This window comes from Coturnix japonica, chromosome Z, assembly GCF_001577835.2.
Source record: "Coturnix japonica isolate 7356 chromosome Z, Coturnix japonica 2.1, whole genome shotgun sequence".
Classification (NCBI taxonomy): domain Eukaryota; kingdom Metazoa; phylum Chordata; class Aves; order Galliformes; family Phasianidae; genus Coturnix; species Coturnix japonica.
The window spans coordinates 46,110,123-46,135,078 of NC_029547.1; the positions used below are offsets into that span (position 1 = coordinate 46,110,123).

The 24,956-nt window shown below is 45.2% G+C and overlaps 2 protein-coding genes across 2 annotated transcripts; one reads left to right on the forward strand and one right to left on the reverse strand.

Annotated features, from left to right (window-relative positions):
• Nucleotides 1–7,237: 7,237 nt before the first annotated feature.
• Nucleotides 7,238–12,813, forward strand: TRIM14 (tripartite motif containing 14). The gene is made up of 6 exons (XM_015849504.2): nt 7,238–7,464; nt 8,544–8,639; nt 8,788–9,021; nt 9,629–9,791; nt 11,017–11,109; nt 11,936–12,813. The coding sequence occupies exons 1-6, from the start codon at nt 7,285–7,287 to the stop codon at nt 12,469–12,471; spliced, it is 1,302 nt and encodes a 433-aa protein (XP_015704990.2). The 5' UTR covers nt 7,238–7,284; the 3' UTR covers nt 12,472–12,813.
• Nucleotides 12,814–14,676: 1,863 nt separating this feature from the next.
• On the reverse strand, nt 14,677–21,951 carry NANS (N-acetylneuraminate synthase). Its single transcript, XM_015849494.1, has 6 exons — nt 21,738–21,951; nt 21,197–21,412; nt 19,195–19,294; nt 18,326–18,480; nt 17,052–17,318; nt 14,677–16,450 (listed from the first exon to the last, which is right to left on the reverse strand). Exons 1-6 carry the CDS (start codon nt 21,867–21,869, stop codon nt 16,241–16,243), a joined length of 1,080 nt encoding a protein of 359 aa, XP_015704980.1. The 5' UTR covers nt 21,870–21,951; the 3' UTR covers nt 14,677–16,240.
• Between the last annotated feature and the right edge of the window lie 3,005 nt (nt 21,952–24,956).

The following is a 24,956-nucleotide window of genomic DNA, read 5'->3' on the forward strand; positions in this document are numbered from 1 at the left end:
ATCTGTTCACTTGTTCTGAGCTGGCTGGTCCATGGCTTCAGTAACTACCTATAAATCCAGTCCTATTGCCTTTGCAGGTAGAATTAAGGTAACAGGAAAGCACTGATAAGAAGCCACTGTACCCTGTCTCGTCCATGCAGATTCATCTGTGCAGAATAAGTAGGATAGCAGGCTGAGTAAATACATTTCTCTGCTAAGTCTTACATGTTCTGTGTTTCTGTGCTCTTTTGCCTCCTTGGTGCACATTACCACTGTCAAAATAGTGTAAGCCAGTGTTCAACATCTTTGTTCTTTCTCTAACAAGGACAGGAAAAACAGGCCATTAAGCAGCCCATCTCAGTTGTTATCAAAGCTGAATACTGGGGTACTCTGCAAGGCTTTATCAAGAAATTTATCAAACCAGAGGCACCGGTTGCATAGCAACATTTGCAGGTCTCAAGCGCTGGTAGTGTCAGAGGCACCTTGCTTCCAGCGCCAGCCTGCATGCTGGCTTTCATCCTCTTCGCTGTAACTTTTGGATGACAGGTAAGATTGAAGAGAGCTACAATCTTACCAGAACAAGCTGAAGTTTAACCTTTCCCTTTCTAGGTAAGAGCAGCTTTCTGGCATCTGCAGCAGTGCCATCACAAAAAGCAAACTGCTGTAGGGGTTGTAAGAGGAAGGTGGAGAAAAGAGGAAATGTCGTCCTTCTGATTCAATAGGATAGAGTTTATGGTCTGTCCTTGCACAAAGTTCCTGCCGAGTTACATGAGCGTACTCCTTGTACAGGGAACCTAGTTGTGCCTTTTTGCGCATCTGCTCTGTAGAAATGCAGAAATTACCATCCTATGAACCATGCTATGAATGTGTGGTTCTTGGACAGAAGGTGGTCCCTTCCTTGTAATGTGGAATGTGTGTACTACCTGAAACTACTGGGAAAAAATATATACATATATATCACCACATTTGCAAAAAAGAAATGTTACATATTTGAGATACAAGAGATATCTCAGTCATGGCAGAATTTGCACCAGAAACCAGAAGAGCATCTGGGAGCCTGGATACCTGCAAAGCAATGGCTGCTGTCCCCAGGCAGTGGCTGTTTTGTCCAAGCAAAGCCTGTTCCAAGAGAGTTTGGCCACAACTAGCCTTAGCCTGAAGAGTGGAGCTGCCCGTAGATTCTTTTTCTGACCCTTTGCCTTACCATGTCCCGTGTGTCAAAGCACCTCACTTTCTTTCTCAGTCTGTAAAGCCACTGTTCTAGCTCACACTGCTTTACCTCTTCACGAGAGTTTCCTGGCACTGTTGGAGTTTAGCTGACTATTTCCGTCATTCATTTTGGGTAAATCATACCACTGACTTCGGATTCTACATCCCTTGGTTATTCTCGTGACCCTTTTCTTATGTCTTACTTCCACCTACTGGCCGCTGCTGGAACCTTCCTCTCCCAGCAGCTCGGGCCATGGAGCACAACCGCATGACGTCCAGCTTTGCCATCTCTTTGCATCCGACTGGCGTTTTGTCCATAGTGTATATCAGCTGATTTAGGAACGATGGTATGAAAGCAGGTGGAGTTCCCTATTCCTTACCTAGGTTTATGCACCCTAAAGATGGCCTTATATTTCCAGGGACAGTGGCACTGCTGTATTTTGTCCAGTTCCCTTTACTAACCGTGGTAGGTTTTGATTTATTTAATGAGAAACTTCCCCTGTCAGCTGCTGCATCTGCAAAACACTGTGCTTTATCAGATATGCAAACAGACTCCATAATCAGTTCTAAAAAGCAGTGCTCTGTTTAACAGCTTTCCTGTGCAGGGCTTGCATGGATTGCACTGTGCCGCTTACACCCTACTGTGTCTCACAGTGCAGTTTCCCTTTTCTTTGAACAAACTTGATAACCATCATCCTTCTTGTTCCCAGGACCAAATTTAGCATATTTTTTTGTTTTGGAATGGACAGCTGATTAACAGCTTGGAGAGAAATAGCTCCTCCATGGCACCACAAGGTAAGTCCAGCCATTAAAGGTGTGTTAACAGCTATGCAGAGGCCCATCAGGGACAGCAAAGGCCAATAGTCTATAGTATGCATCAGGTGAGCAGCATTAAGTTACCTGGGTGCATGTCATGTTGAATTCTGAGCTGTTAAACCTTTCCTCTAAGTTCCATTTAGCACACTGAAGTACTAAGACCTGCACAACCTGCCCCAAACCAAAGCTGGCCTCCAGATGAACCTCACAACCAACCACTATGTAACATCAGTGTCTGACCATTAGCAAGACAGAACATTTTCAGAATACATTAACTTTTCCCTGTTTGGAAGGATGGTGTCAAGGCCTACAAATACACAAACATCCCTGGTTCCTCTTTGAGCCTTAACCAGGCCTGAGGTGGAATCCGAAAGGAGAATTAAACCAGATTTCACTTCAAGTTATGTAAGTTTGTTTATTCAGCAATATAAAACCTGGACCTGCTTGCAGCAACATCAGGGACCTCATCTCCAAGTGGACTCAATGTGTAGGACCCCCCAGTTGCCAGGAAAGGTTCTCCAAATCCTCACTGCAGCAGATGCTACCCAGATACTGCAGACCTGGATGATGGAGAAGTATGAGGGCAATTGGAGATGTTTCTTAATGACCGTAGTTAATTTTCTGCAGTAATGATTACGTGCATTACCTTGCTTTTATTCTTGCTGTATTATTTCCCTTAATATTTTATTGCCCTAAATGTAAGTAAAAATAAACTCACTTGTTTAATGAATTTACCTCACTTGGCCCTGTCCACTGGCAAAACACACACATAATTTCAGCTGTACCACTGGCTGCAGACAGCCTCACAGCAGCTCATTTTCCCATAGTAACAGCAGTGAAAGAAGCCGCAGTGTCTGATGGACACAGTGAGCATTCTTCCCACAGCGAGGTTAACCAAAAATACTTTGCATTCACCAGCCCAGTTTGTCTGCCCCTGGGTGCTCTGTGAGACAGCAGGCACACTGCAAGATTTTTTTCAGTGTTTCCAGTATTTCCCCATTTCTTGCCCACATTTCTCTCTCACAGCATCCTTTTTTTCTTTTCATACACTGGCTTCATACGTGACTTGTATGCATTTTGCATTCATACACACTAGCGATTTTCCTACTGGCCTATTCAGCTGCATTTGTACTCCTTTATCTTATTCATAAATCAATATGATATAGGCAATAATAATTGTGCCTGAAAGGATATCCACCAACCAGGTTCTCCACACCACAGATTTCTGTTTTACTTAGTTATGTGGCCTTGATGCTACAAAGGACCTTTATAATGTGGTGATGATGTGGCAGACAACTAATGAAAATCAAGTATACTGCTAGTCACAGACATCAGCCCACCCTGAAGTCATGGTGATGTCTGCTGGCATGGCCTTGGGAGAGCAGCGCTGGGTGTTACCTGAGGTGTCAGACTGGCTTACCCATGTGATTCAATGAAGACTTTTGTTACTAGTAACATAGAACCATTAAGGTTGGAAATGACTTCTGGAATCACCAAATTCAGCCTTCAGCCCATCCCCACTGTGCCCACTGACCACATCTCCCAGTGCCACAAACATCCACACGGTTCTTGAACATCTCCAGGGACAGTGACTCCACCACCTCCCTGGGCAGCCTGTAATGTTGCTATTTGAATAGCCCTGCTAGGTTGCCTCCAGACCGAAAATACAATGACTTTCAGTGTTGGCATTACTTTTGCTTTTCCCCCTGTTCCTCCTGTGTGTGAGAATGTGGTGGATATTAGGGGAGCATGTTTTTGAGCACATTCTCTTTAGCTTGAAGTACCTTGCTTTGGTCTGGCCAGCAGCCACTCTGTCTGGAGAGCACCCAGCTGGAAGCAGCGGGAGTCCAGGTGGACCTGGGGTCATGTTACTGGTGGGAAATGAGGTAAAAACCAAGATCAGGGCTATCTCACATGCTGTTCCCTCACACAATATTAGGGGACAAAATCAAGCTCTTTTCAGGTACAGGAGCTGGGTTTCCAAAAGACAGGCTGTGTAGTCTGGAGAAACATACTCACTAAACCAGGTTTGCTGCGCTCTGGAGGATATTTGTTTTATTGGAGAGGTGGATATGGAGAGAAAAATTAGGTGATTCAGAGCTTATTTGAGTAGCAGGAATCCAGGCCATCATGCAGTCCTTTCAATAACCAAAAGTAAAGCTCTCCATTTAAGAGCTGAGACCAACAAGTGAAATGGGAATGACCTGTGCTCAGAACAAGGAAACAGAAAATACATCTCAAGCAACAGACAAAATTATATGCATGGCATAATGTTTTTATGGCTTACCATCTTAAAAACAAACAAACAAGTACATGAATGAAAAGTAGGAGCCCCAGTAGTTTTGCACAGTGGTTTAGAAAACATTTATTTAAAAATTCATAAAACTGCAATAATTAAGGTCATAATCATGCTTACTGGCACTCATAAGGCACATGGTTTTACAATAATGGAAGTTATTGTAAACTTATATCTTGCTTTTGCTCTTCATGTGAAACAAAAGAGGCTTACAAAATGCTTTCTCTTCTTTGGGGAAGAGAAAGCTGGAGACTCCTCTCTGTCTCTTTTTGGGGCAAAGATAATTGAGCAAGCTATTGGAGCAAAATTTTCCCAGCCATCATTCAATTCGGGCCTGCTGTTGACTGTAGGTCTCACCTATTCTCTGTACAGAAGATTATTAGTACTTTTCATCAGCATACTCTTCTCACCTCAGTCTGTTCCAACATGGAGAGCCAGCAGTATTTGAAGGCCATGTGATTTCATTACATGAATGAATTTGCCTGGTCCTGTACTCTTATGTAAGACATGCTGCAATGTTATTTTCCTTCCATAGACCAAGGCCAAATTCAAAAAATAGATTTTCTGCTGGTGACCTTTCATCTTCCTCTGTTGGGGCTGCATCAACAGATTCAAGGAGATAAACTGGGACAGGAATTTGCACAATATGGAAGCAACATTTTGCTGGTTTGGGGTTTTTTTTGTTTGTTTGGTGTTGGTTTTTTTTTTTGTTTTGTTTTGTTTTTCCAGTAAGAGTTCAAGGTAGAGGACCATCAGACTGCAACAAAAGGTGCAAAGCAGTTAAAAGCTGCAGAGGATGTAGTATGGTCTTCACCGTGCAGCAGCATCCATATGCAAAGATGTCAGCTTTGATCATGGGTGATTGCTCATTCAGTCGTACTTACACAATTCTATCACTGGGCCATTTATCTCAGCTCTTGATGGGGTATCTGACTGAACAAGTGAGAGGTGTAAGCATGATGTTTGATCTATGTCTGTGAGGTACAAAGTCATTAACTGTACGCAAAAGGACAGAAAAGCTTCTGTAGGGCTTAACATGTACTGAGCACTACCAACAGTATAACCAAGAAATACACTAAAGGCACTTAAGAAACATTTGTTGCAGTAGTGTATGTGTAGGTCATGCAGTTCCATACTCTTTTTTGTGTTATTTGCTCAACAAGTCAAGTTCCATTATTTTTTTTAAATGAGAAGAATAGTGAAGCAAATGCATAATTGCTGCATAACTTAAGTCTACACAAGGGGATGGGGGCAGGGTGGAGGGCCAGGTACCCAAGCCTTCAGGCAAACCAGAGCTCACTGTGAAGAAGGTTAATCACTGATACTCTTTTGCAAGGACTCAGTGTCTGAAGTGGGTAGTGCCTTAATCCTTAAGGAGCAGACTTTGGTATCTGAAGTTTGAAGTACAGATGAGATTTGCTCTTGCTGACTGTGGATCATGTTCCTCAAAAACCCACATGTATTGCAGGCCTCAGGGCTGCCGGCCTTCCTGGCTTCTGCTCCAGAAGTGAGACCCTGCAAATGAGTTCTCCAAAATGATCCATAGCTTTGCGTTCAATAGATTTTGTAGTAACTGATGCCATGGGGAATCTTAGCATCTAGTGCCTTGTTACATTACAGTCCCTGAGCTCCAGGAACACACACTGTAGTGATTTCTGTTAGAATAAATTCAACAGAATCTATATGAAGACCTGACTTGGGTAGGGGGGAACCATCCCTCTGTATGGCTGACCTAAGTATAAGCTGCTGTGGTGCAGACTCCTGCTGCTCCTGCAGCCCCACACAGCCATTGCACAGCAACCTCTGCCCATAATGTTCAGCAGCAAAGCAGTGGGGTGAAAGTACAGCTGATGTGAGCATGTGGTATCCGTGTCTGGCCAACCTCTCCTGTTTGTGCAAACATTTCAGTTTTACTGTAGCTTTCCCCTCAAAAATAATCAATGAAAACCATCAAAAAGCTGAGAGAGCCTAATTCAGCAGGTTCTTTTGTGAAAGTGATAGGTGAAATGGAAATAGTGCTGCAGATACTCCTGAACTGCAAGTTGAAATGCTGCAAGGCTTGCACTTCATTCACATCCTCAGCCTCAGTGAGGACAGGCAGAGCAGAGGTTGTAATGCTGGGCACTGAGCACTGCCATTAGGTGTGCAAAGTCCAGGCAGCAGCTGGGTGCCAGCTCCCTTCCTCAGGGGTCAGTGCTGTGCCAGTGCTGTTTGACATCCTGATTAACAGCTCGGGCAATAGGACAGAACGTGCCCTCTGCAAGTCTGCTGTAATTTCAGCTGGGGGACAAAGAGGTGGGGCTGCTCTGCAGAGGGTCTGTGATGCACAAGCACAGACCTCATGGAAATAAAACAGGAAAACACCATGTGGTGTGCCATGGAGTTTGCTGATATGGCTGATGGGCATGGTGGTGATGGGCTGATGGCTGGACTAGATCTTATGTGTCCAAACTTTTGGGTTGCCTGGGCCACACTGAGTAAAGCCGAATTGTACTGGGCTGAATATATGTAGGTCGCTCTGAAAGTAATGCCCCCTATTTATTCCCACGGCATCTGCAACCCATACAAAGAGCACAATGGCGCTGTTTGAAAGAGCAGGTTCTCAGCTACAACACACAGTGTTACTCTTCTTCTGCTTCACCCTTGGAAACAGCTGTTCACAAATGTGCACACTGGCAGAACGCAATGGCGTGGGTAAGACGCGGTTGTGAAATGAGATATACATTTCTCTGATCAGATCGGGCTCACAAAGGTCAGGTATTTCTTCGAGCTGAATGTCTGGTTGCCACTCCATAGATTCCATTTGAAAAGATGAGTTTATGTCGGCTGAATACGGAACTGCAAATATATCGAAAATAATAACAACTACTTTTTCAGCGCTCTTCAAACACAAATCTCAAATTCCCTATCAATACGGAAAGCACAGCGTCCCGGCCCGCCCCCTGCAGCCGCACCTACGCTTCCCCGCATCCGCCCGTGCCGCTATGGCGCAGTTGCAGCCGTGGGCAGCAGCGGAGCCGCGTGGCTGCACATTGCACTCGGGGCGGCCGCTGGAGCTGTTCTGCGGGGACTGCGGCTGCTGTGTCTGCGCCCTCTGCCCGGCGCTGGGTCCGCACCGCGGCCACGATGCCCGGCTGCTGCTCCAGGCGGCCCGCGACAAGCAGGTGAGCCGCGCCGCCAAATAACCGCTCCCGATCGGAGCCTTTTCTATTGCGCCTTTCCTGCCTGGGATGGGCGCATGTGGGTTTCACGCTGTGGGCGGTGGGAGGCTCCGAGGGCTACAGGGCTGCGCGGGGGAACATAGGTGAGGAGTGGGGTCGGTCCGCCGGACGGGTCGGCCGCGCTGCCTTGTACGGTGCTTCACCACTTGGTGCGGGGAGAGGGAGAGATGGACGAAAGCAAAGGGTCACAGTAAACATAGCTCAGAGGGCGAAGGAGAAGGAAAAGGTCAGAGGAAGGAAACGAGACAAAGAGGCAGGGCAGAGACTCACTTCCTCCTGCTGTCAGATCGATGCCCGCCCAGCTTCTGAGCACCAACACCCGCTCTGTATTGTAATGCTGGGCGTGCTGTTACGGGGCATGGTCAGTTTGGGCGGTCAGCATGGGTGCGATGCTCCCAGTGCCCAAACCTTTCAATGCGGAGGCAGAGGGAGAAACACAGAAGGCCCTAATGCTGTTCCAGCCCCGTTCAACAGCTGCTGGGACATCACCGTGCTATCAGGCATTGCTTTGATCACAGCAGGGAACACTTGCTCTGCCCCATCAAACCGACCACAGAGATGGGTCTTACTGCAGCCCGTCCACCTGGAAGCTGTTGGCAGATAACAGCTACTGGCTTCTGGACCAGAAGATGTGAACAAGATAAAAACTTGAGTCCAGGTGTAACAGGATGCCCATAGGAAGTCTCTGCTGACATCTGCTGGCCTTTAGCTGCAGAGATTTCAGGTGCAGATGTGTCTCCACAGTTGTTGTAGCCTCAGGGATCATATTTGGACCAGCAATTTTGTTTTGTTCTGCTGAGACAGCTACAAGGCTGACAGCCTTCCTCAGTGCTGCTGGAAAGTGCAAACCGGGGCTGCCAGGAAGAGATCACAGGGTCATCTATATATATATCTCGCAGCTATATATATATATAACTATATATAACTATATATAACTATATATAACTATATATATAACAAATGTTATAAAACAGATTTTACTTTATATTTTGTAATTTTTGTGATTTATTTTTACTGCATAGGAACTCCTCACAGTGTATTTGAGGAATCTAGAAGTGAGAAAAGAGCAACAGGCTGGTAACAGAAGGAGTGTAGAGCAAGCTGCTGCTGAACTAAAGGTAAAGCATGATTTACTACTGTACTGGGTGATCCTTTTCCTAGGAGAGCCATTTTTCTCTCTCTGTGTCTCTTGTAAGACCCAGATGGGTGCTTCTTCTCTAGGGAAGGAGTGTTGAGTATGGAGCCACTCTTCTGCTTCATCTGTAGGCACACGCCTCTACAAGCAAACAGCAGCTGTTGGACAGAGTGACACAGCTCCAGTTACTGCTTCAGGAAGAGGAGAGACTGGCAAGAAGCGTCATTGATGAAAAGACTCAGCAGGCCCTTGAAGCACACGGTCAGCAGGTGCAGTCCTGTCAAGAAGAGCTTGCAGCTCTGGAGTCATTCTCACGTCGAATCAGAGAGATACAGCAGTGCAGGGATCCTATCCAGTTCCTGGAGGTGGTATTGAGTAACCTCTTCCTACCTCTTACCCTCTTAGTCCCTGGTAAACTGCTCTAGTGGCTGGCTTCTGTAGATCCTTTCTGTAGATCCTGCAACTAATAGTCTTTTTCACTGCATTTTTTGTTTTGTTTTGTTGCTGTTTTGATGGACCAGTTTGGTTCCTAATGTTAGGACTGCTAGGCTCAGGCATTGATTTTAGGTCTAAAGGAGATTCTTTATACTTTTAAGCATATATGAAACAAGAATTAGGCCTGCTTGATTGTCTTAAACATTAACACTGTAACACATCTTTCCTTCTAATAATGTTTGAGGACAGACAGCCCTTTCTGGCATTCTGAGGCAGCTGTCTCATTCCTTTGACTGCAAGCAGTCGCAGTCTCCATGAGCAGTAGCCACATTTTACTGGAGGTGACAGTGTTTCTCCTTGTCTACAGATGAAGGTCCACCTCTTTCCTAATGAGCTGTTAAGATGGCACAGCCAGGTGTACTATTTATGACCTAGTTCACCTAGCAATAGAGCTGTCTTTGCCCGTGTGTGTGGGAGCTGGGAGGGAAGAATCCATTTATGCTGCTGACTGTACTCATTTTCTTTTTCTGCCCTCAGAAATGCACAGAAATTGAGAAGGAAATGCAGGATTCAAGGAGACAGCCAGAACAGTGGCATCCGATACCTCTGTCATTTGAGCACATACTCAACTACTATTCGTATCTTATGAAATTTCTTCAGTCCATTCTACGGAAACCACTAGAAGTTCGGCTTAAGGAAGGTATACCTGGGAGAGTACAGTGAATTTTGCTTTCTCCTGCTCTCCTAAATAAAAAGTGGTCTCTAAGTAGGAGCAGGATCTTTTACTAGATAAACAGAGAGCTGGAAAAAACATCAGCTTCTTAGGCACGTGTGCTGTTGTTTGACAGCCTTGGTATAATGTTGATATAGCTTTGGTGATGAAGAAACTTATGCTGTTTCCCTTTTAATTCTAGAGAGATCTTTCTCTTGCCTTCAAGTTATTCTGATGTTTTTCCCAGCTCTGTCAGTTTATTTCATTGTGGATATTTTCTTCCTGTTGAACTTATGTTGTTTTTATCTCTAAACCATCACACCTGTACAACACAACTGATCTGCTCTCTCACAGATACTCTTGAATGTAAATGCTCTGGTGGGATACATGGCAGACCTGAGACATTGGAAACATGTAAAAAAAAATGGGCACTTTATGTAGTTGATTTGCCTAGTGATAATTTTGTCCCAGTCAATTTGGGAAAAAAATAATAATCTGTTTTTTGGTACTTTAAGGGTGGGCTAACAACTTCTCCTTGGAGCTTCTTTGAGCTGGTATTTCATCCTTAAGTGACCTTTGGTATGACTAAGGCAAGGAGCTCCCTAACATGGAGCCACAAAGCCACATAAACATGGGGAAATCCTGACAGTACCTGAGTTATGGGCCAGCAGGGTGACAGTGACCATCAGATTATACCCTTTTAATGATACTTTTTCTGAGAGCTGCAGCCAAAAACAGTAGAGCAGAGTGCTGGGGGAAAATACCAAATCTGAATGGCCACTGCGTGATGAGTGGGAAGTTTCTAGATAATGCCATGGAGGTGCACTACAACTACTAACTGGAGTTGTCTCTTGTTACCAATTGATAGTGGTGTGCTTTTGGAAGTATGGTAGGTGCTTACTTGTGGTTGTGCTGGGTTGTGTAGTTTCCTTTGCATCGCTAGGATCCAGCATTTCCATGCTATCCAAAGAGTATGAAGGGGAGAGCATTAAGAGCAAGTGGCCCTTCTTCAGGAAAAGTATTGCAGATTGTCTCATGGGACATGTGACTCCACAACCTTCCTCAGGATGTGGGTGGAATTCATCAACACAGAGAAGCAAATAATCCATCTTATAAAATCCCTCACAATGTTTTATTTTTAAAAACTTGGGTGTAGAGCCATCTTCTTCCATTTACATGCTTACCTAAGCTGTCCCTTTTCATCTTTGCCCAGATGTATTCACTAGCCTTAATGCCACCTCAAAGAGGGATCCTGGAACAATGCTGAAAACCGTGACTCCTGTTGATCGGATGCTTTTCTTAAAACGTAAGTGTGGTTAAACAAAGCTGGGAGGCTACAAACGCTCTTGGTCCATCTACTGAAACAGCCAGTGAATGTTTGCTGCCACAGTCTTGTCTTTTAGAATGGCTCTGATGTTTAGGAGGATTAGGCCTTGCCTGGAAGTCAGTACAATTTTCTGTACCTCATATTGGGAAAGAAATGTTTGTTTCTGTACGTGGAATTTTGGTCCTGTGTTTTTATTCAGAACAATCATCTTGATGATGTTTGATCCTTTGCTATTGTTTTGTTTTCATTTTCTTAAGCAATGAATTTATTTGTGTTTGCTTGAGAGTTAGTAGCAATGCAGATCTGGGAGGTGGTAGGTTGTTTCTTTGCTACATACATGATGCTTCTGCTTTGAGCTGTGGAGACTGTGTGAAACAGACTCCTACCCTGTTTTTCAAAGGAGGTATCACTGGAATGAGGTCTCACAACCCAAGGGTCTGCTCCAGTGCTGTCTAAAACTCCTAGGCTGTCATCATGATAGCAGTCTCCAACATTCCTGCTTATAAGCAGAAGCTCTCAGTGTCAGTAGCCTACCTATTTGTATACTTCATCTCATTTGTGAAACACATACATGCTGATTTAATACGTCTTTTACTGACCTGCATTAAAGACTGTGGCTTCAGAGCACTGCTGCATATAGACAGTGCAGTGCTTCCTACTAAAAAATGTCTCTTACTCCTTGCAAAATCACAATTTCCAAGACACTGCCAGCTGTGGGCACCTTTTTAGGCTTTTTGCATATAAGTTGAGCCTGTTTCAAAGGGCACAATAGACATAGCCAGTACATTTATGGTTTTGATTGCAGATGCAAGATCACCAACCTGGGAATATGACAGCCTTCATCCACGGCTGAAGTTGTCTGATGACCGTCTTGTAGTGAGCTGTAGCTGGAGGAGGATATTATACCCTTGTGGTCCCCAGAGATTTGATAAATTATGGCAAGTGCTAAGCAGAGACGCATTCCTCTCTGGGAGCCATTACTGGGAAGTTGACCTCCTTCATGCTGGAGCTGGGTGGTGGATTGGTGCAGCCTACCCTTCCATTGGCAGGAAAGGAGACTCTGAAAGCTGTCGACTAGGCTGGAATAGAGCATCTTGGTGCATTAAGAAGTTTGATCTTGAATACTGGGCGTTTCACAAGGGGGAGAGGATCCCTCTCCTGGTAGAAGATGATCCTGATCGCATTGGCGTTTTTCTGGATTATGAAGCCGGAATCCTTTCATTCTATAATGTTACTGATGGCATGACGCATTTGCACACCTTCCGCTGCAAGTTCACAGAGCCAGTGTATCCAGCTTTGAGACTCTGGGAAGGGTCCATTGGAATATGGAAACTGACATAAGCAACAAAGTAAAATAAAGCTTGCTATCTCATGTGGGGATTTTTTTCTATGAAATCTGCTGTAGTAGTGATTTACGTTAATCACTTTCTGTTATATGAAGATTCAACTTTGACATTTCTAGAAGTTAACAGGGAAATTCAAGCAAATCAGCTGTTTTTAAGTAAAGTTGTAGTATCTACCTGTATTTTCAGTGGAGGAGTTTGATCTCCTGTTTATAAATTGTGACAGTGTATCACCTAAAGTGCCTTTCATTGTATTTTTGTACTTGATTCAAACTTGTAAAATGGAAAAAATCTGGTTAGTGTTTGAAGAAATGCATATTAAAACTCAGATTTTAACCACTGCCAGGTCTTCCTCGATGTTTTCTTCCAGCTCCATCCTATTATGAGGTTGGAGATGTTACAGTTGTGCACGGTGTTAATTTGTCTTTGAGTACAGACATTGTGTAATTTTATAGTTGACATCAGACTTAGATAATTAATACACTTAATTAAGTGGTTTGTTTTGAAATATCATCGAATGTAAATATCAAATAGTTGCACTGACTGTTGAAGAAGTACCTCAAGTAGAGTGAGCACTTCTGTAGCCACACTTACTGTCTATCCCCAAGCTGGTCCTATTTTGACAGAGTCTGAAGTGGGGTTCTGGGCAGCCCTGTTCTTCCCACACCAAGAGCAGAAGCAAGAGAAACAGTTTTGTTCATCTTCAGTAGAAACTGAAGCAAGTGGAAAACCCAGAGATGCACTGAAAATACTAGGTCAGTGAAGCACTTGTGCTTAAATTACTGTTTCCTATTTCAAAAGTCTCTTTAACTGTTGCTAGGTAGAGGCAAATGAATATAAAACTAGAAGAGACAGTTTACAAGGATTATTTTTCATCTGCTGTTTCTCTGTAGGGATAGTGAATGATTTATTCTTTTTCCCAGTCTAGTAACCAGAGTTCAGTGCAGTCACCAGTGTACATTCCAGGGCTGAGTGCTTGAGCTAGTTTTAAATATTTCTGTCAATGCCTTGGATGAGGGGATCAAGCACTCCGTAAGTTTGCAGACAATACCAAATTAGGATGGAATGTTGATCTGCTTGAAGGTATTGAGTCTCAAGAGGGACCTGGATAGTCTGGATCAATGGACAAAGTCCAACCTCGCGACATCCAGTGAGGCCAAATATGGGTGTTGCACTTGGGTCACAACTCTGTATAGCAGCACAGGCTTGGGAAAGTTTTGGTCGGTGTGGCTGAATATGAACCAGAAATCTAGCAGGGCTAGGAAGTAACTGTCCCCTTGTCCACTGGTGAGACCACACCTCCAATACTGCATTCAGCTTTAGTGCTCTCACTAGAAGGATACTGACTTGTTCAAGTGTGTGCAGAGAAGAGCAAAAAAATAAAGCAGGTGAAAGGACTAGAAAATGATATACAAGAACCAACAGAGGGAACTGGGGTTGTTTAGTAAGGAAGAGGATGACGGGAGACCTCATAAGTCTCTGCAACTACGTGAAAGAAGACTGCAAAAAGGATGTTATTCATCTCTTCTCTCAGGTACCAAGTGGCAGAATGTAAGGCCTCCAGTTGTACCAGGGAAGGCTGAAATTTTATATTGTGCATTTTTACATGTAGAGGGTGGTTAAGCACTGGAACAAGATGTCCAGGGAACTGTGGTGTCCGCATCCCTTGAGATACTTGAGAGAGGTGTGGATGTGGCCATGGGAAAGATGGTTTAGTGCTAAGATTTGGTATGCCAGTTTGATGTTTGGATGTGATCTTCTCGAAGGTCTTTACCAACTTAGGTGATTATATGACTTAAGCCCTGGAAGTCTTTGGAGTCTGTGCTTTTATCAGTGTATTGTACCAGGTGTACTGTTCACCTGAACAAGCACTGCCACTTGAAGCAAGCCAGGTCATTTTTGGTGATTCAAATACTAAAGACTGTTGACTCCTCCCTGCTGCTGGCAAAGGCAAGATCTTTCTTCAGATCCTGTCCTCTCCTGCTGCTAAGTCCCTGCTCACCTCACACCAGCATTCCATCCTGAACCAAAGGGCTCCTTCCTGTCCCAAACCCTTTCTTCCCCAGGGGGATTCAGCCTCTCTTAATCACTTAGCCAGCCTTTTCTCTCTATCCTCTTCTGCTGCTTTCACTTGACATGGCTACAAGTGAAGTATTACAGTATGGTAGGCAGGCAGGCAGGAAGGAAATTCAAAAACAGTAGCTTGTTTTGAAAGCTGGATTTATTTTTAAAATTTGCCATTAAAAAACATTCAACAGTTGTTTCTTTATGTAAGGCAAGCATACTGCATCAGCACTCACAGACTGTCACAGGCACATGATTCAAAGAGCTTCTTCCCAGTTAAAAGACAGAACTACAGAAGTGAATACATTTTGAAGGTAAACTACTCACAGGCACAGAAACATCACCATCAAGATTCAAGATATTTTACCAATTCATGACCAAGAGGTAGCAATAACCATAACCGTAACTAGCAAATGATTCTGTCAGACAAATGCAAACTGATAACACCAATGTGAGTCAGTGTTCATCAAGCTAGTTGAGAAATGTTTTATACCTGCTGCTAACCTCGTCCTGCCCAGACAAAGATAAGAGCAGAAAGACAATAGGCAGTGGGGCTGCACTTATTAGTTGAAAAGAACTTGTATCGGCAAGAGTGGAGTGCACAGAGGAGTGCTGGCAACCATGCATTGATCCAGTCAATGAGGTGACTTAGTCAAGCAGCTAGCTTCAGCTGTTTCAAAGAGGGGAAGGGTAGGAGAATCCCAACACAGCATCTTCAGGTAAAAAGGAGGTTGCAAAATCTTTACTAGCATTTGACTTCTTACCTGAGAAGCTGTCCCCACATAGAAATAGAGAAAGCCAACTGCACAGTAGAATTTATTAGGATGCCAGGATTCAATAAGCTGACAGATGTTTTTGCCAATTTCTGGAAGCACAGATTAAACTTACTTCCACTGATCCATCTTGGGTACATTTTGCCCCATCTAGCTTGCTGTCTCACCTTTCAGCTTAGAAAATGTAAAAAAAAGGCTCCTTTTCTAGCTCCTTATATGGGAGCTGTCTACATATCCAGTTCACTGACTTTGTTGGTACTGCCTTTAAGAAGCTACATGCATGTTGGAACCTAGTTTTCCTCAAGGAGTTAGCTTTCAGAAGAGTGGCATCACAGGAACAGACACTAATCTCTACACTGCCACACTTCTGTGAGTTTATCCGCTTCCATTCCTCAAGCAGGTTCCCTCCACCCATTTCTTTGAGACTTTTTTTTTAAGTCTTGAGACACATCTTCAAAAGAATCCATCACACCGCATGTGTAAAGTTGTCTGTTTAAGTTTAGGGAATCTTTGCATTCAACTTGAATTTGCATCCTATGTTCATGGGATTAAGGGAAATGGCAGAACAGAGAGACTTTACAGCAACAGAACAATTCAAGTATAGACAAATTATTAGGATTAGTGTATTCTCACCAGAAAAGGAAAGCTAGAAAACAGCAGACCTGGGTCTGAGATTTGGCAAAAATTCAAGACTTATCTAAGTGGAATGGAAGAGGAAGAACATGGTATTTTCTAGACACAGTACTATGCAGTTTCTAATAAAATTGCTTTTTATAATTTATATCCCCTAGCTGCAAAAACTTCCTGCAGAACAGATCCTGAAAATGTTAATCTTCTTAGATCCTTTCTAACCTACCATGTCGCTATACTTAAACATGTTGTGCAGTAGGACAGACCTACATCATAAAACATTAAATGGAGGGCTTTGGTTTAGCACTTCACTTTCTTGACATGATTTTCCACTGCCTGCTCAGTGATGGTTTCATCTTCTTCAATTGTTCTCTTAACCTTCTGGCCCACCAGATCAAAGATGGCTTCTGGAGCAAATCCCTTAGGCTCTCCCACTTTCACTGTCAGCATGTCAAGTGTCAGTATGGTTCCTTCAGGAATGGTCACTTTTGCCACAACAGACTTCCCCAGCTACAGAGGAGAAAACAAAAAGAACATTTAAGTAAAACACAATCCTAGGTACGGAATACCAGAAATGTACAAAAAAATTATATAGATACTTGGGAAAGGGTTGCCCACCTTGCTGCTTAATCTCTTACTGCACTCAAGTTAGCATGGAAATGCTCACTGTAACAAGGCTGATAGGAAAATTTAAATCCTTTCTAAATTCAATGTCTCACTGGTGTTTCCCAGTATCAGAATAAAGGGAATCTGAGTAGACTGACCAGCATTCTAGCTCTGTGTAAACACAGCTCATGCATTCACACGTATTTACTGCTTGAGAGAGTTGATCACTGGGGAACATCCATAATACTCCACTGAACTCAAAATTGACAGTGCTCTGATTTGGCTGCAATAGCTACTGGCTGCCAGAAATGGCACGTGATAAGAAATGACAGGTCTGCATTAAAGTTACAGTGCAATAAGAACAGTGCGTGTGCTGCTCCTTTGCAGTGGAAAATTAGAGTGAAGAGGCAAAACAATGTGGCAAAAACTGAGACTACAAACCCAAGTATTGGATGCTGTTTTTCTGCAGGGGAGTTACGGACCATTAATCAAAAGCAAACTTTACCTTTTCATTGCAAGCCATTTCACAAGGCAAGAGCTGTTTGATTGGAGAACCCATTGCTTTTTCCACAGTGCGGATGGCTTTCACTAATTCTGCCAGTTCGTTTGGCTCCAGGGATGCCTGGTGGTCACTTCCTTTCCATGTTTTGTCAAGGGTCACGTGCCGCTCCACAACTTTCGCACCCAGAGCAACAGCTGCCACCGAAATGGCAATGCCGGTTTCATGCCCTGAATAGCCAATGGGGATGTCGGGAAAAGCTGACTGATAAGCCTGGAATCGTGACAGAGTGGGTCTCAATTGCCAAGGCAGCAATTTCAAAGACAGAACAAATCTGACAATAATAACTGCATTTAAGACGCAAGCAGTTACCTTGCCACAAAACAAGCTGTTGGTAACGCTCAGGAAGAATTTCCAATTGAACAGTTCACACTGCATTACCAACCACTCTATTTTAAGAAGCTCACACTGTTGTGTTCTGAGAAGTTCACTGTGATTATCAATAATGACAATGAGAAAGACTCATTCAATTCTACAACTTCTCTTACACTTTTCAATTTATTTGTAGTCTTCAAGGTCTTAAAAGCCCACCCCGCTGTACGCTGTGCAAGAGGAGTTTATTTTCAGCATAGAACCTAATACCTTGTTAAGCTTAGCCTGTGTCCAAAATGGATGCGCCATTCCATGTTTCAAACCTGAAGCAATCCTTTCAGCAGCACACACAGGAGTTATTCAGTCCCACAGGCAATTAAATAAGGTCACGTCCAGTTCTACTCTAGCTAACAAATACTGTGTGCATAAAGCTGGGCAAATGTCGGAACATTGGCCAGTCTGGGAACATTTTACTGCATCAGTATCAGGCACATCCAAGCAATAATTTCAAAAGAAACTATGATGCAATCTCTCACAGCTCTGATATTTACACAAAGCCTTTTTAATGAAATTATCTGGTTGAGCTCCCAACTGAGAATCACATCCTCAGTTCCACACGCCCTCCAAGAGGTGAGCTAACTGTCCACATCCTTTTCTTTCCTTTTCAAAGCTCACACTTCAACTCCTGTCTCATGGTATTTAACTGCAAAGCCCCAGCAGCAATCTCTCTTATTGTAGTCCTTAGATCTGAGTTCTGCCAAAAAAGGACACAATTAATAACTTTACTTTGAGGCCATGATGAATGAGAGGACCACGATGCATGTTCTCACTTCTCAGAAGCAAACTCGAGCATGACCAGGAAACAGATTGCAATAGAAGCACACAGCCCTTCTTACTCATTCGCTGACCGATATAACACGGAGATTGACATCCTCAGGCTGAAGCGTGTAGGCACTGGTGCACTGCAGGAAGCAGAAGTTTGGATTGATGGGCTTTACAATCTGATGTACCTGGTGCATTGTGTTCATCAACTGCATCCTGCTGGAAATCACCATTGGGCGTCCTAGCCATCAAAAAATAAATAAATAAATAAAGGTTTTGCCAAGATTACAAGTTTCGATCCCTAAGAAATCTGCACAAGCATAATTTATGTTCCTATAGTAAATGTATTTGGTTGAACTAAAAAAGGAAGATTGGTGATTTTTTTTTTTCCTGGAAATCAAACTGAGGGAATATAGAATAGCTGAACAGGTGAGACACTGTGAAGCCAGTGAAGTTTACTAAGACTGGGTACCCCAGTAGATGAAAAACAGGGAAGTTCTAGATAACGTCCAATGCATGGCCTCAAAGATGATGACAGGCCTGCACCATCTCCTCTATGAGGACGGGCTGAGAGACCTGGGGCTGCTCAGCCTGGAGAAGGCTAAGAGGGGATCAAGTGAAAATGGGCACAAGACAAGTAGATGGGGCCAAGCTCACTTCAGTGGTGCCCAATGACAGAATAAATGGGCACAAAGCAGAACATCAGAAGTTCCATTTGAGCACAAAGAAAAACTTCTTTACTGAGATTGTGACAGAGCAGTTGATCAGGCTGCTCGGAGAGGCTGTGTAGTCTCCTTCTCTGGAGATACTGAAAACCTACCTGGTTATTTTCCTTTGCAACCTGCTGAAGTGAATGTGCTCTAGCAGGCTGCTGGACTCCGTGACCTTCAGCGGTTCCCTCCAGCCCCCACAACTATTGTAACTCTGCAAAGACTGTTCAAAAGATGATGCTTACCTTTCTTTGCAGTCTTCTCCAAATATGGAAAATTGTTGGTATCTCCTGACCCTACTTTGAAAAATGGAACATCCAGTTCATGAAGAAATTCCACAGCCATCTGAAAGAAAACAAATAAAAGAAATAAATGAAAATCACTGTTTTTCAACATTCTGCTTCAGCTGCGTTAAGGACAGACAAGAACCATCAACAAGCCAACCCTGCAAAATAGCAAAAGCAAAGTTTAATTAAATAGGGCATGTATACAAAACTCTCAAACTCTACTAGTTCCGAACAGAGAAGGTACAAAAGAGAAGGAAAGGTAGGTCAAATAAATGCAGAGCAGATGCTTCAAGAGACTGGTCTTAAGGCTGACAGTTAGGAAAACTCTGGGTCAGACAAATGACTAGATTTCAAGATCGACACTGACAACATGGCTGGATTTTTCTGTCAGATGCCTTTACAACAACGGTGTTGTAAAAATGCCTTCTACAAACACTAAACCTGAATCTCTGAAACTGCTTTCAAAGTACTCTTACTACTACGGAGGAAAATAGTAAAAATATTGCTGTTTCCTTCCAAAAAATAAGTAATGTACAGATACAGCAAAAATCACATTTGCATAGTGAAAAATAAGGCTCTATCCCTCTACCTCCTGGCCACACTGTTAAAACATTGGGATCAAAAACAGAAAAATATTTCAAGTTTGAAAGTTGATAGAATTTTATTCTAACCCAAGGATTTCACAAGTTGACACTAAGTAGGGCGTACATTCCTCCTTCGAGGTAAAATGACTCTGATACTTACATAGGCATCCAAAAAACTATCGGTGGGCAAAAAGAAAACTATGAGGGATTTCCTTCTATCACTGATATGTGAAAATAAATATAAAACATGCCAATAAAGATATACAACAAAGCCATAGGTTTAATCCAAGGAGATTGCACAAGATGACATACAACATTTAGACAAGGTATCTAATACTACTGCTCATGCGATAACTGTCTCCTGGACATTGGCAGCTTTTTCATAAGGGGTTCTGTGAGCAGGCCCAGCCTGAGCATCAAGGCTGGACCAGACACCTCCAGAGGTCCCTACTGACCTCAACCACTCTATGTAATTTCAAGCAGTAGAGACAGTGCTAGAGGGAGTGGTTCAACAGGATCCTGTTCCACCTCCGGTACATTCTGGAACAGAGCAGATGAAGAACTTACCTGTAGTCTCTGTATTTACTTCACACGTCACTTCACACAACTTCCTCATACAATTAAAGGCACATTTTAACCTCCCTGACGGACCTGGAGTTCCACAGATCACATTCAAATTACACAAGATAACAAATACTACATCAATCTATGCAACATCTGCAGAAAGCTCAAAGATCTGTGGCTAACAGAACCACTGCTAAAGTGTCAGCAGCCGCGTGAAGAAACTGCTGCTCAAAGAACGATGTCAGTACTGCTAACCGACTGATGAGGTAACAAGCCTGGGAAGCATCTCGAGAACAAAAAAGGGCTTTACAGGTGGAAACGGAACTTTACCACCACATCTCACACGCTGCAGAATGTGTGAGAACTGCTGTGAACTGCAGCAGATGAGCTGTACTTCAGTACACTGAAACAAACAGGCTGGTGGGTGACTGCCCAAAAGTTCACTGACAAAATCAGTGCATGTTTCAAGAGCAGCACAGCAACGTCAAGACCCTTCTCCATCTTGAAGGAAAAGGGAGCGTAAACATTTCTGGTGTTTAGAAACATGAACTTACAGCTCATAAACAGAAATAATGGGGGAAAAAAAATAGGGAAAAGATTAGTATTAGGTAGAGGAAAGTTTATAGAGGAAAGTCTGACATATAATCAGCCACAGAGGATACACAAGCAAACAGGCAGAGCTACATCAGTCTAGTTTCCTCATTTACCAGCCCAACATCTACAAGCACCAGGTGGACCTTTTACTGTAAGAGCTTTATGGCACAACAGATGCAACAGCTGAACCTTGCATCATGCTGGTGTGGTGTATTTACCTCGTCCATGCCAGAAGCCGTGAAGAAAATCCCAACCTCTTCCGCGTACTTCTTCAGCTCCCTGTACTGGTCGTGACTGAACTCCAAGTGGCGCTTGTGCTCCCCGTAGGTCTTCCCCCACGAGTGTTTGGAGGCGTACGGCCTCTCCAAGGCTTTTTTGTTGAATTTGTATTCCAGTTCGCTCTTCTGAAACTTAGCGCAGTCTGCCCCGCACTCCTGCAAACGCAGCCGGGTCACTCCCAGGAGCAGCACAACCGACCCCATTCCGCACACGCAAAGGCCGTGCAGGCAGCACTCACCTGCAGCCCGGCACTGCCCCCATTCCCATCCGCACAGCCGGCTGCGGCACACCGACCGCCCCCCGCAGCTCCGGCACGGCGCACTCAGAGCCGCCAGCACCGCCCGCCGGCTGCCAAACGCTCTTTATGTCGCTCCCACCGCGACCTCATTCTCCAGCCGCTCACCCGCATCCAGCCCGCTCCTCCCGGGGGAAACCGGGGGCCCGCTCCCACCTCCCCGCCCGCAGCAGCTGCCCGAGCACCTTGGCCATGCGGATCATGCGCTTGGCGATGTCCAGGTCGCCCTGGTGGTTCTGCCCGATCTCCGCGATGATGAAGCAGGGATGGTCGCCGCCAATGCGGCGCCCGGGACACAGCTCCAACTCCCGCGGCATGATGGCGCCGCCGCTGCCGCCGGCTGCTCGCGACTGCGCCGACCGTCCCCGAGAGCCGGCAGCCGGCCCGATGCGCTCCGCCCGGCCAAGGGGAGGGACGGGCCGGGACGGGCCGGTGGGTGCTTGGAGGCGGAGCCGGGAGCCGGAAAGCTGGAGGGCTGGAGAGCTGTGGGGCTGGGCTGAGGCCTGTGCGGGGGCTGAGGCCTTTGCGGCGTCCGCACGGGCGGTTTGCGGGCGATCCCCGCTTCTCCACAAGCTCCTTTTAGGGAGCTGTAGGGAGCGGTAAGGTCCCCTTGAGCCTCCTTGTGTCCGGACTGATTCTCCGTGTGCCCTCAGCTGCTCCCCACAAGGCTTGTGCTCCACATCCCTCACGGCTTCTTTGGCCTTCCCTGCTATGCTGCGTGGGCAGAGTCCATGCAGAGACTGGAGAAAAATGATAAATTAACAGAAGAAAGAGTTCCTGCGTTTGGAGATATCCACGTGGTCAACTACTCCACATCCCGACCCTTCCAGGGCAAGAGGCTTGCCTTCCTGTCTTCCTCCAGAGACTCTTTCATGCTTTGAAAAATATAACAAGTCCATGACCAAAACAAACCTGAAAAACCTTTTGGCCTCACAGTTTCACTTGTCACTTCCAAATGTTCAGGTGTGGCATAACTGGCACTTCTAAAAGACAATGAAACAGCAGGCACCTGTTGTGGAGCCAGCTGTGTAATGTTATCTCTCTCCTTCCAGTGAACGTTTGCAGGGCTGCTTTGTATTACCTGTGTGATAACTGAAAGCCAAGATTCAGATGGTGAGCAGAGGACAAGTGAGGTAGTTACCTGCTAGCTAGTGCAAGCTGCTGGAGAGCTTCAAAGCTTACTAAGTTCCATTCTTCCCTCTGTATTACTGTGAACCTACTTGCAAATCTTTTGCTGGGCATTGTCAAGAACCTCTAATGAGCAATTTTGCTTCTTCACAAGCGGAGCAGCTCAGGAAAACAAACATAGTCAAAGTGAGTGGGGGAACACCTTCACAACCAAACATTATAGACCCCGAGGCTTCTGTGCAGGTGCGGAAGACTCAGTTATGCTTGTATAAACTCCTTTGTACATCTACCAGTGGGATCAATGTGTAACAAGTAGGAGTGGAGTGAAACCTTTTAGGTTGTAAGCAGAGCACATTGTAAAGATGCGGTTGCGCTTGACTGGTGGAGATGACCCACCTCATGCGTCCAGGAGGATCTGTTCCATAATCTTCCCAGGCACGGAGGTGAGATTCACCACCTGTATCCCCGGGTCCTCCCTGCTCCCCTTCTTGTATATGGGAGTGACGTGACCCTTCCACCAATCGTCCGGGACCTCACCTGACAGCCACGACTTCTCAAATATGGTGGAGAGCGGCTCGGCAACCACCTCAGCCAGCTCCTTCAGGACCCTGGGATGCACGCCATCTGGCCCCATAGACTTGTACTCATTCATTCTAAGGAGGCACTCTCAGACTTGCTCTACCCTTACAGTGGGGAGGGATTTACCTCCTTGGTCCCCACATAGAGGTTTGGGGATGCAGGGCTTAGGGTCGTGAAAAAGACTAGAATCCTGGCCACCAGTGAAGACTGAGGTGAAGAACTCATTCAGCACCTCAGCTTTTCTTCATCTGTTGAAGCCAGTTCTCCTTTTAAATTTACCAAAGCAGGTACGCCCGTTTTGGCCTGTCTCTTCTGGCCAATGTACCTGTAGAAGGTTTTCTTATTGTTTTTCATGTCCCTCGCCATGTTCAGTTCTGCCTGCGCCTTGGCTTCCCTGATCCCTTGTCTGCAAGTCTGGATGGCACCCCTGTATTCTTCCCAGGTGACACAGCCTTGTTTCCAGAGCTTGTACACCCCTTTCTTCGCCCTCAGTTCTCTCAGCAGGTCCTCGCTGAGCCATGCCGGTTTCCTACCTTGCCTGCCCACTTTCTTATTCAGGGGAATGGACACCTCTTGTGCTTCCAGGAGGGCATCCTTGAAGAGCAGCCAGCTCTCCTCAACGTCCTTGTCTTTGAGGGCAGGGAGCCAGGGGATCTTGGCCAGCAATCCATTGAGTAGCTTGAAGTCTGCTCTTCTAAAGTTCAGCGTCCTGGTCCTGCTCTTTCCGACCGAGCGCCACATCGCTTGAGATCACAAACTCAACCAGGGCATGGTCGCTGGAGCCCAGGCAGCCTCCAACCTTGATGCCTTTGATGATCTCCTCAGCGTTGGTGAGCAGCAGGTCCAGCAAACCTCACCTCTGGTCGGTCTGTCCAATACCTGAACCAGAAAGCTATCATCAATGGATTCCAAGAGCCTTCTGGAGCTCTTGCAGCTCACCGTGTGGTTTTTCCAACAGATGCCCAGATGGTTGAAGTCCCCCACCAGGACAGGAGCCTGTGAGCCAGACGCCTCACACATCTGGAGCAAGGAAGCCTCGTCAACAGCCTCCCCTTGATCAGGTAGCCTGTAGTATACACCTAGTACCAGCTGGCCTTTATTAGTCCCCATCTCTAATCCTAACCCCACAAGCTCTCAACCTGTTCCTGTTTCTCATAGGGAGCTCCTCACAGTTTATCCAATCTCTGACATAGAGAACAACTCCCCCCCCCTTCCTACCTTGCCTATCTCTCCTAAAGAGTCTATAGCTGTCGATGGCAGTATCCAAAATTGTGGGAGTCATCCCACCACGTTTCTGTGATAGCAACAATGTCATAACTTTCCGAGTGCATCACAGTTTCCAGTTCCTCCTGCTTGTCACTCAGGCTGAGTGCATTTAGTAGAAAGGCTCTTCAGCCGGGCTGTCCATCCCTGACACCTTTATAAGGGATCCAGGATCCGCTAGAACAGCAGCATCCCCAGCATCCCCCTGCCCTACTCCCTCCCTTTGCAGTCTGCCATCATTGCCCACGGAGTCTGGTACAATCCCTTGAATGACCCCGTTCAACCCCAGTGGCCCTTATTTTGCCCTCTTCCTTGCACAGCTAAGTGTCCAGGCGGTCCTTGAATATCTCCAGAGAAGGAGACTCCACAACCCCCCGGGCAGCCTGTTCCAGTGCTCTGTCACCCTCACCATAAACAAGTTCCTGTGCATATTT